Below are 11,168 nucleotides of genomic sequence, written 5' to 3' on the forward strand. Positions count from 1 at the left end.
AGGAGTAGCCGAGATGGGGCTTGAGGGAGGGGGGCCCGAAATCAGGAAGCATTAAAGGCAAGCTGGTACCGGGAAGCGGCTCTGGGTTGGGAGCCAGGAAACCAGGGTTCCTGTCTTTCCTCTCCAACTTCGAGCTGGTGGAAACTGTGCGAGTCGTCCCATTTCTATGTGCCTGCAAAATGGCAACAACGCTGCGTGGGACGGAAGCGGGATACCACGTGGGAAAGCGCCTTGGAACTGAAGCCCCAACAGGGTTACTCAATTCCAGAGGTTTCATATGAAACCTGCATTTCATATGAAAAGAACCGACGTTGCCATTTTCCTTCACCGTAACAGCCGTTTCATCAAATTTGCCTGCTGCCCAACGCCTCAGGACAACGCTATGCCGCCGAGTCCGAGGCTTTTCACTAAGTTTGAACTCAGCCGCTCGCCGTAGAGCCTCTAAGTCCCGCCTACGAAACTGACGTCCCGGCCGGAACATAAGCAAGGCGAGGACGAGCTTGCGTGGAAACGGCACCCAGTACCCGCCCCCCGACCCGACGTCTGCCGCGGGCGCGCGCTCTCACGCCGGAAGGGGCGGAGCCAGACTGGGATTTATATATAGCGCGCCGAGGGCCGAACGATCTCTACCGGCAGCATCCGACGGCAGGATGGTAAGGTTCATTATGGCGGACTTCTACTTGTCTGCCGCGGCGGCATGAGTGAATCCGCGGCACATCCCCGCCATCTCGCCTCACCCGGCGCCGCGGTTCTGCTCTAGGAGCATGGGGCACTCAGCAGAATCCGCAGTCCGGTCTATTTTCTGAAAATGTCCGAGGCCTGAGGTTGCCTTTGGGCCTGCCGGTCGGCTGGCGAGAGGCCTTGCCACGGGAGCTGGGTTGGGGAGCCCGGGCCCAATAATCTTCAAGCCATGGATTATTCCTAGATCTCGGCCTCAGCACTCGAGATCCGAGTCATGAGCACTTTCGCCAGGAGGACCTTGGGTGGCAGCGTATGGCACTGTTGTGAAAGTGGGAGGTGCAGAAATCCAGGCCGCAGGCGGCAGGGGAGGCTTTGTGTATGGGTTGTTGAATTCTCATTCTGAAACGTCTGGGACGGTTGGTACAACTCCTTGGGCCTCTAGAGTTTTCAGAAACCAGAGATGATGAATTTACTGACGGGCGGACAGAGACTGTGTGCTGATTGTCATGTTCTGATTTGGTTCTGTCGAGTTCTAGTGGCCTCCACTTGCCAGTTAGCTCCCGTTGGGAGCATGAGGAACCTTTACTACCATTATCTGCCACCCAGCCGTTTGACCAGGAGTCCCTATTGTGGACAGAATGTTTTTCTTTTTTTTAATCTTTATTGGAGTACAATTGCTTTACACTGTTGTGTTAGTTTCTGCCGCACAACAACGTGAATCATCTATATGTATACATATATCCCCATATTGTCTCCCTCTTGCGTCTCCCTTCCGCCCTCCCTATCCCATGCTAGGTCGTCACAAAGCACTGAGCTGATCTCCCTGTGCTATGCAGCAGCTTCCCACTAGCCGTCCATTTTGCATTTGGTAGTGTGTATATGTCAATGGTACTCTCTCACTTCGTCCCAGCTTCTCCCCACCCCTGTGTCCTCAAGTCCGTTCTCTACGTCTGCATCTTTATTCCTGCCCTGCCACTAGGTTCATCAGTACTGTCCTTTTAGATTCCACATATGTGTGTTGGCATACGGTATTTTTCTTTTTCTGACTTAATTCTGTATGACAGACTCTAGGTCCATCCACCTCATCACAAATAACTCAATTTCGTTCCTTCTTATGGCTGAGTAACATTCCATTGTATATCCGTGCGTGGTCAGAATCTTAACTGACTCGCACATGAGGCTGCCTGTTAACCGATTTTTAATGCCATTACCTGGTGTGCCTTTGTCCTCTTTAGAGGAAAAGGTGGGTGGTTCATCTTGTTTTAATAAATTATACGGTGAGGGTTTGAGATAAATGTTCAACTCATTTGGCTGTAAAATGCCTTTTAGATGTGTGATCCCGAAAAAGGAAAATCCAGCACGTAAGCCTGTTACCTGGGTTGCTGGCGTGGGAATCTTCTTAGAACCTAGGCCTCTGGGGATGAAGAGGCGTGAGCTACTTAGAAGGTGCTGACGTTGATCAATAATTTTATCCTAGTCTCACAGGAAGTTCTCCGCTCCCAGGCATGGGTCCCTGGGCTTTCTGCCTCGGAAGCGCAGCAGCCGGCACCGCGGGAAGGTGAAGAGCTTCCCCAAGGATGACTCTTGCAAGCCCGTGCACCTCACAGCCTTCCTCGGCTACAAGGCTGGCATGACCCACATTGTGAGGGAGGTCGATAGGCCAGGGTCCAGTAAGTACATGCTGCATCTTCCCAGCTGATGGGAGAGTAGGAGTTGGTGGGAACTGACTAGATGGGGCCAAAAGCTCTCAGGAGAGCAGGCTTTGGAGAGATCAACAGAACCTCTGGATATCACAGTAGAAATATATTTTAGGATCGATTAATGCTTCCAGGCTTCAGGTGGCTGGCACTGCTTGATTTAGGCAGAGGGATGTAATGGTGTCGGGGAGCATGATGAGGAAATTGGTCAAGAGCTGCAGCACAGAGAAGTATGCTAACATGGGAGGTGGCAACCATTGAGGGTTAAATAGAGACTCCACTCACATTTTAGGGGCAGCACTGAGCTATGAGTCTCACCTGAACGCCTGAACACTACCCATGTGCCTGGGTTGTGAAGTTCGAAGTAGAAAAGGCACTAAGTAGAACACACGGTGCTGGTGATTGAAACACAGTAAATAGACAGTTAAAATGGTCTATGCTGAGGAATTACTACCTCACTATACTTAGTGCTCTTGTATTTTCTAGGTAATAAGGAGTTTGTCTCTGGAGATGGTTATGATAAACCAGCACCGAAACCAGGCTGTTACTTGGCTGCGTAGGGTCCAGATAGTTTTGTGCTGAAAAGGTCAATGCACACAGACTGAGCATTCAGCAGTGAGGGAGTTTGGGCTGCAATGCAGACTTCCCCACAAACCTTCCTGTCATCTGAAGCAACTTGCTTTGCTGGCCTGGAAGGGTACGCGACATTTTCCCAAAAGACAGCCCTCCTGCCGGGTACTTGAGGCAGCCCGCTCAGGTCTACCTGCCTGCTTCCTCTGCAGAGGTGAACAAGAAGGAAGTTGTGGAGGCTGTGACCATCGTGGAGACGCCGCCCATGGTCATTGTGGGCATTGTGGGCTACGTGGAAACACCTCGAGGCCTCCGGACCTTTAAGACCGTCTTCGCTGAACATATCAGTGATGAATGCAAAAGGCGCTTCTATAAGAACTGGTAAGGGAGCCGATGCCGCCCTCGCCCTGGGTTAGGCTGGCCAGGAGGGGCAGTGTACCGGGCAGGGCCTCAGCTCCATAGCTGGGGTGGGAGGAGCTGCTCTGGTGTCAGGTTTAGTTGCATAACAGAGCAGAACAATTCTTTGCTGTGCTGGGAGCAGCATCTTGAGACATTTCCTTCAATGTTCACCTTAGTGGGTGCTACCTTGAGTCAGTTCAGTATTTCCTGAGTTGCTGGCAAGTGTTGAGTCTACTTAGAAGCTGAGGGATAGCAGTGATGCCCCCCAGACCCCACCACCCCTGGTGTGTGGTCTAGTGAACGGGTAACCTGGAGCAAGAACTTGTGTGTCTGAACGTACGTGACTTGCATCATTAATCTGTGGACCTCTGCTCAGCTCCGCTCGGCTCTGCCCGATGAGCTCCATCCGGGCTCCGCTTGCCGGTGGAAAAGGCTCCTTAGAAGCCGGCAATGAGCCCCGTCCCCACACGGTGCCCGTGTGCCTTCCGCTCGCCCCTTGGAGGGGTGATGAAGGCTGGCACCTGGCCCCCTCCCCAACTCTGCTCTGCTTCTGAAGGCATAAATCTAAGAAGAAGGCCTTCACCAAATACTGTAAGAAGTGGCAGGATGTAGACGGCAAGAAGCAGCTGGAGAGGGACTTCAGCAGCATGAAGAAGTACTGCCAGGTCATCCGTGTCATTGCCCACACCCAGGTGAGCGCCCACTGCTTTGTGGAGGTGATGATCTGCATGACCACCTGTGGCTTTGGGGGGTTCAGTTATCTTCTGAGTTGATCCTCAGCTCACACTGGTTTTGTGTCAAGCCTCAGGATCTTAGGGATGGTAAGACTTTGAGGTTCTTACACTTCTTTCCTGGTGGAGGAAGGGGTTGTTAAAAGCAACACAGTCCAGCCAGTGCCCTGCCTTGAGGCCTGGGTTCCTGGGGCCATATTAAGGACAGTTTTCTGTTTGAGAAGGCATCCAGGCCTCCTCACATAGGGTTGGGTTTTTTTGTTGCCAGCAGAGGGCACTGTGTCCCCGATGGTTCTTAATTAGGGAAAACCATATCCCATTTTAGGAGAACTGGTTGAAGGAACCGGTGAGTCATAACTAACATTGTCTAGCGCCTAACTGAAAATAGTGTTGAGATGCTGGCTATTTGCACTTAAAACCTGACATGTGAGCTGAATTAGCTCTTGGTTCTCTGGGTAGGAATGGGTGCCACCTTTGCTGTCAGTCTGGGCGATTATCCTGGGTGTACCCATGGTTCCTAAGTGATCAGTGGCCCTGTGAGGTTAGTGGTGACCAGATTACCATAGATTTGTGGTGTGTCCATTACTGAAGACGGGTCAGTAGGATAACACTGGACAGCTTTAAAATCTGGTCAGATTGATTCCTTAATCACAGCTTGTACTCTGGCAGTGTTATCCTGCTCCCAAAATAAGTGGCTTACTGATAGTTAATAGAGCAAGGTAGATGGCCAGGGTAAACCAGGGCAGGTACCCCAAAAGAACTGGCCAAAAGGACAGCGATCAGGAACATTGGGCTGGTTGGTCCCAGGATCTGGTTAAATCAGCCTCTCTTAATGTGGGCCTGGTGTGTCTGTCAAGGATCAGCTTATTCTGACCTGATTCAGGCACCAGAATTGAAAGGGAAATGGTACCCAGTGGGGAGTCATAACACTGGAAAGCAAAACTGTTGACTGTTGTGCCCAGCCTGAGTTCCTTTCACCTTGAAGCATCTGTTCCTTTTAGATGCGCCTGCTTCCTCTACGCCAGAAGAAGGCCCACCTCATGGAGATCCAGGTGAACGGAGGCACTGTGGCCGAAAAACTGGACTGGGCCCGAGAGAGGCTAGAGCAGCAGGTCCCTGTGAACCAAGTGTTTGGGCAGGATGAGATGATTGATGTCATTGGGGTGACCAAGGGCAAAGGCTACAAAGGTGAGCTTTGCAGTGGCCCACATTGCTGTGGTTAACCTGGGAGAGGGGTGTCAGGCCCAGCTGTTCTGTGATGAGGCCCTGGAATGAGCGCTGGCACAGCGCCCGAGTCAGACTGCGGAAGTATTCCTAGCTGCCTTCCTTCTGAGGACAGTGCTGTGGTCGGGTGGTTGGGATAGCAAGTGGGACCAGGGGTGACATACATACGCTTTGAGCACACTGCAGAACGCACTGGGAGGCTTCCTGAATGCTCCCAAATGAGCATGATGTCCTAGTAGGGCTGATTCTCCAAGGCCTGTTCTTGTTTGCTGATTGTAATTCAAGGGTTATGTCTCAGCTGGTATTCAAGCTTGGATGGAGATATAAGAAGGGAGAGGACATGGCAGTCATGTGTTGCATTGCATGTTCTGTAGACACAGTACCACAAACTCAAGTTGGGCATTCATAGCAGGAAAGGGCCAATGGCATGGGTGCCAGGCACCCCAGTAATAGCATGTGTCTATTCCAGGGGTCACCAGCCGTTGGCACACCAAGAAGCTGCCCCGTAAGACCCACCGAGGGCTGCGCAAGGTTGCCTGTATTGGGGCGTGGCATCCTGCACGGGTGGCCTTCTCTGTGGCTCGGGCCGGGCAGAAAGGCTACCATCACCGCACCGAGATCAACAAGAAGGTGAGGTGCCCAAGGGGATCCTCTGGAGACTTTAACCCTAGGAGGGGCAGGGTGGTCCCAATATTGGGAATTGGGGGTTCCAGTCCCTGTCACCATCAGTCCATTTGTGGTGGAGCATCCCGTGGACTTGGTTGCTCATGTCCGGTGGCACGGTTCTGACTCTTGGGTGATAGTAAAGTGCTGTCCTTGAAGGTGGTTCTGGTGCAGCTGACCTTTGGCGGGGCTGAGGATATGAGCTTTGTCTACCCTCTCCTGTTCCATGGTGTTTGGAGAGGCCTCATCCATTGTCTCACTGGATGGCATTGTTTTCAGTTCAGGCCCAGCCACCTTTTCTTTGCTCGGAGCCTGGGACGCCCCCTCACTAGGGCCGAGGTCATAGCTGCTTTCCCAGAGCCCTTTGTAGGCTAGCCCACCCCCAAGATGGATCATTTGTCCCTAATGCCTGTCCTTGCCTCCAGCCAGCTCCAGAGGCCTCTGAGCTGTCTCCCCGCCCAGTTTTCTTGTTCTCAAGTATTTATGCTCATTTCCTCCTTCAGATCTACAAGATTGGCCAGGGCTACCTCATCAAGGATGGCAAACTGATCAAGAACAATGCCTCTACTGATTACGATCTGTCTGACAAGAGCATCAACCCTCTGGTGAGTAATGGGAGCTGTCCATGCAAAGCCTCAGATATCTGGTCTGGGGGGGTTTCCGGTTCCAGGCCTCCCCTATGGGGCTGGGGCCATTTTTACAGCCAGTTAACTGGACCCCTGCACAGCATCCAGCTGTCTGTCCACCCTTTGTCATTGGTGGGGGGCAGACTGGCTGGTGAGGAGTGGGGTGGCAGGCCCAGCTGTTCAGTGATGAGGCCCTGGAATGAGCGCTGGGTGCGGCGCCCGAGTCAGACTGCGGAAGTATTCCTTGCTGCCTTCCTTCTGAGAACAGCTCTGGTCAGGTGGTGGGACCACCAGGACCTGCGGGGGCGGGGGGGTCGTGTGCGTGGTCAGTCCTGTCTCCAGCCCCATTCTTGATCTGTGCTGACCTTTGATGGCCTTGCTCCTTCCCAGGGTGGCTTTGTCCACTACGGTGAAGTGACCAATGACTTTGTTATGCTCAAAGGCTGCGTGGTGGGAACCAAGAAGCGAGTGCTCACCCTTCGCAAGGTGAGGCTGAGCTTTGTTCACGGGGGTTGGAGGGAAGGCGGGGAGGGATGCTGCTGCTCCTGACTTTGAAGGCCCGGGAGGAGGGAATTCCGTGTCTGGTCTGGCCCAGCTGTTTGCTTCTCTTCTTAAGTGTATTCTCATCCGCCTGGTGGCAGGAGGAAGCCCCTTGGTAGTGGCTGGATGGTGGTGGTTGGGGTAGGTGGGTGTCCTGATTCCAGGACTGATTTAGATGGAGTTGACCTCTGCCCTCTGAAGATGAGGGACCTGTGAACAAAGATGGTACAGAGAAAAGCTTGGCTCTGTACCCTTGCCCTCTTGGTCCACAGTCCTTGCTGGTGCAGACCAAACGGCGGGCCCTGGAGAAGATTGACCTCAAGTTTATTGACACCACCTCCAAATTTGGCCACGGCCGCTTCCAGACTGTGGAGGAGAAGAAAGCTTTCATGGTGAGCACCTCGCTCGCTGCCCTCAGGCTGGGGGGGCATGGCTTTCAGCTGCTGTCGCCTGGCAGCCTGCGCATCTGGTGCTGGTGCAGAGGGGCCGCCTTGTGCCTGTGTGTGCCCTGGGCTGTGCGGGTGGTTATTCTTAACTGCCTTCTATCTCTGACCTTGCCTGCTGCATTTCTCTCCACAGGGACCACTTAAGAAGGACCGAATTGCAAAGGAAGAAGGGGCCTAATGTCAGAACAGATTATATGGCTGGTAGAATCTCAATAAAGTTATTTTCCAGTGACATCCGTCTGCCTGTACTTCACCTTCCCGGTCCTGGCTGCCTCCCTCGGCCCTCATGCTCCCAGAGGCATGCTGTCCCCCCAACCTCTTGGGTTTCCTCTTTCCCCTACCGCTTGCTGGGCCCCATGCTTGGAGCAGACTAGGTGAAGCAGGAGGCTAGAGCCAGCCGCCTGGTCTGCCCTGCACTGTACGGCCAGCCTGGGGGGTGAGCTTTGTGTGAAATGTTCCGTCACAGGGCCAGGAAGCTGGGTCTCTGCTGTAGAAGTTGTGTCTATACAGCTTGGAAGGAGGCAGTGAGCATCTGGTGTTGCTGTTGCCCATGGGCATGACAGGACAGACCCTGGCTCTCTGCGGAGTATACAGATAACCTAATTTAGTCACTAATCCATGCAGGAGGGGTACCAGTTAGGGCTTGTGGAGGTTCTTCTGTAGCCAGTTCTGGCCATGGGAGAGTGTCACGTAGAAGCCCTGAATGGCACCTGGGACTCAGGAGCACACTGGAATGTTTGCTTTGAGGAAAGCCCTGGTGATTAACAAGGACTTATTAAAACAGGTGAGAATGTGGACCGGCAGAGTTTGAGTGCCTTGACCAGGCTCACCTGGCTGGTGAGGTCTTTGAACCCCCATTTCCATTCTGGTCGAGGTCTGTTTTGGGAACTTGGCTCAGCACCCCCGTGCAGTGCTGGTGTCCCCTGTGCTGACCATGTTGTGTACCTGCATCACGTAGGCTGCTAAGATCTTGGCTGCTAGAGCCCAGCACCCAGGCCTGTGAGGTCTGGCCCACCCTTTGGTGGGGTGACTGAACCCCAGTCCAGCCCCTGGCATTCCAGGTGTACAAGATGCCCCCCGCTTATCCTCCTTCCAGCTGCAGCTGCAGTCACCTCTGCCCCGTGTGGTGTGTTTCTCTCAGCCTCACCTAAGCAGAGGGCAGAGAGCACAACTGCAGTAGCGCCAACGGCCCTGCCCAGTCTTCTGGCTGGTTGCCCACCAATTAATCACCTGGGTTCTGGCATCTTCTGAGCTTTGGTTTCCTCTTCGAAAGGGATAGTGATAGCTGGGCATAGACGGAGGTCCCATACTGTCTCAAGATGGCCGGAGGTGGCCGAGTTGAACCTCTGGTTCCCAATGAGCATGGTATCCCCATGACTCGCGTGAGGCCCTAAGATGTCCAGTCAAGGCACACAGGAGGTTGCAGGAATTACACGTGGGCCCTGAGGCAGAGGCTGGCTGAGGTCTGGAGGGGCTGAGCCAGAGTCCTTGGCATGGGACCACTCCCCAACGTCTGTCTGCCCACTTTTCTGGAGTCCCTTCTGAGCTCTGTGTGGGGCAGTGAGCCTCAAAGCCAACTTCTGGGCCAATTTGCCACCCCATGCAGCACCCGTCGGCTCAGGATCGAGGCTTGGACTGACAAGAGCTGCATTTCAGCCTGGAGCCACCAGGGGGCGAGAGTGGGCAGCACCCAGTTGGGGCAACCCTGCAGGAAGACCTCTCTGGGCTTTGCGGGGGGCGCAGCATCCCTTCCCCAACCGGGGTCTCTTCAGATGCTCCATAATCCTGGGAGTCAAGCCCATAGCCAGAGTGGTTCAGGACCTGCCCCAAGGCCACCAGGCACCTGTGGCAGGGCCAGGCGTGGGAGCTGGGCTCCTGGTCTTTGGGTTCTTTTCACTGCACTTCTGTCCAGTCATATCCTGGGGAGGGTGCTGAGCTGGGCAGTGGCCCCACCTCATCCCCTCACTCATCTCGGTTGCCCTTGGCCTCAGCCTGTGGGCCTCCCCAGACCCTTAGGCCAGCCCTGGAACCCAGCTGCCCACCCAGCCCAGGTACAAACCCAGCTGCCCACCCAGCCCAAGTACAAACCCAGCTGGTTTGAGACGTCCTGGCTGGGCCTCACTCCCTTTCGGGACTCTGCCCAGTTGTAGGTATGGCCAGGATGACTCGGGACGTGGGTCCAGAGAACAGGCTGAGGGTGTGCACACGTGCCTCCAACAGCACAGGTAGAGCACACGCTCATGTCCCCACACATGTGACGTGCACAAAGAGCCTTTTCAGGGGCAGGCGTGCTTGACAAGGGCTGAGCCCTTATCTGTTGACCATCCCCACGTTCCCAGCCTCGTTTCTGCCCTGCCCCTGGCCAGTGAGTGCTTTGAGTCACGCCCAAGATCACAGATCTGAGCCTCAACCTCATCTGGCTGGTGACTGGCCACCTCAGAGGTGGTGGTTATGGGACCCAGTGTGGAAGACAGCCCCAGCGTGTGCACAGAATGCCTGGAACTGGTCAGGACGAGTAATTGGGCTTCCTGGGGGCAGCGGAAAGCTCAGCCACGTGTGTGGGATCAGCTTAATTCTCAAGAAACCTGAGCGCCCGCGGTGGACAGAACACTCCTCCAGGTGCTGGGGAAGCAGTGCTGAACTCAAGGAGCTTTTATTCTAGTTGGGGAGGGCAGACAGGAGACACAGGCAAACAAGACAGTTTCAGAAGTGATGAGGCACTTCCCTGGCAGTCCAGTGGTTAAGACTGCTCTTCCACTGCAGGGGGTGTGGGTTCAATCCCTGAAGGTCCCACATGCCCTGTGGCCTAAAGAAGTAAAAACAGCATTGGTCTGCTAAGATAATATTTGGGTAATACAAGTGATAACGCTTTCGCCCTGAATTAAGGCCAGCAGTTTGCTGAAGCTTTTGGTTTTAAGCAGGAGCGAAAGAAATTTCTATGGTCTGTTGGCCATTTCAGAACTTTATGCATGAAATGGTTAATTCATGAGAAAGAAACATCTGAGTCATTGGTGATAGATGTGGGCCAGAATTTAGAGATCCCTGATTTAATTTTATTCATTAGAATTATATTACTGTTAAATCTAATTACTACAAAAGCTGCTGTGGATCCAAAGAATGATTCTGAACTGAGCTTTCTTTGAATATTATCCTTTTGTATGGTCAGGGCCCTGATTTGTATATTTTAGACTTCATTCAAATTGGAAACTTAGTAAATAGAAGTTTGGGGCTGTAAAACTTTTTGAGTTGTATATTGGATTGTGAAAGTGCATCTGTATTATGGACATTGAGAAAGTTACTTTCATATAAATGCACTTTATTTTTTTAATTAAAAAGAAAAAAGGGCTTCCCTGGTGGTGCAGTGGTTGAGAGTCCGCCTGCCGATGCAGGGGACACGGGTTCGTGCCCCGGTCCGGGAAGATCCCACGTGCTGCGGAGCGGCTGGGCCGGTGAGCCATGGCCGCTGAGCCTGCGCGTCCGGAGCCTGTGCTCCGCAACGGGAGAGGCCACAACAGTGAGGGGCCCGCGTACCGCAAAAAAAAAATAGATTTTTTTTTGTCCACGCTGCATGGCTTGCGGGATATTGGTTCC

General features: G+C 53.4%; 1 protein-coding gene and 5 non-coding genes across 6 annotated transcripts; all 6 read left to right on the forward strand.

Moving 5' to 3' along the window:
* Nucleotides 1–581: 581 nt before the first annotated feature.
* On the forward strand, nucleotides 582–7,809 carry RPL3 (ribosomal protein L3). Its single transcript, XM_060112420.1, has 10 exons — nucleotides 582–653; nucleotides 2,159–2,351; nucleotides 3,161–3,329; nucleotides 3,904–4,039; nucleotides 5,080–5,266; nucleotides 5,772–5,932; nucleotides 6,469–6,570; nucleotides 6,982–7,077; nucleotides 7,404–7,523; nucleotides 7,711–7,809. Exons 1-10 carry the CDS (start codon nucleotides 651–653, stop codon nucleotides 7,753–7,755), a joined length of 1,212 nt encoding a protein of 403 aa, XP_059968403.1. The 5' UTR covers nucleotides 582–650; the 3' UTR covers nucleotides 7,756–7,809.
* LOC132499629 (small nucleolar RNA SNORD43) lies at nucleotides 1,137–1,200 on the forward strand. The gene has a single exon (XR_009533868.1). It is a non-coding gene; the product is annotated as a small nucleolar RNA SNORD43 (small nucleolar RNA).
* Nucleotides 3,849–3,903, forward strand: LOC132499661 (small nucleolar RNA U82P). Its single transcript, XR_009533895.1, has one exon. It is a non-coding gene; the product is annotated as a small nucleolar RNA U82P (small nucleolar RNA).
* On the forward strand, nucleotides 5,326–5,418 carry LOC132499655 (small nucleolar RNA U83B). Its single transcript, XR_009533890.1, has one exon. It is a non-coding gene; the product is annotated as a small nucleolar RNA U83B (small nucleolar RNA).
* On the forward strand, nucleotides 6,767–6,860 carry LOC132499654 (small nucleolar RNA U83B). The gene has a single exon (XR_009533889.1). It is a non-coding gene; the product is annotated as a small nucleolar RNA U83B (small nucleolar RNA).
* A 2,638-nt stretch (nucleotides 7,810–10,447) lies between the features above and the next one.
* On the forward strand, nucleotides 10,448–10,579 carry LOC132499638 (small nucleolar RNA SNORA2/SNORA34 family). The gene has a single exon (XR_009533876.1). It is a non-coding gene; the product is annotated as a small nucleolar RNA SNORA2/SNORA34 family (small nucleolar RNA).
* Nucleotides 10,580–11,168: the final 589 nt, after the last annotated feature.

The sequence above is a fragment of the Mesoplodon densirostris genome, chromosome 11 (genome assembly GCF_025265405.1).
Source record: "Mesoplodon densirostris isolate mMesDen1 chromosome 11, mMesDen1 primary haplotype, whole genome shotgun sequence".
Lineage (NCBI taxonomy): Eukaryota > Metazoa > Chordata > Mammalia > Artiodactyla > Ziphiidae > Mesoplodon > Mesoplodon densirostris.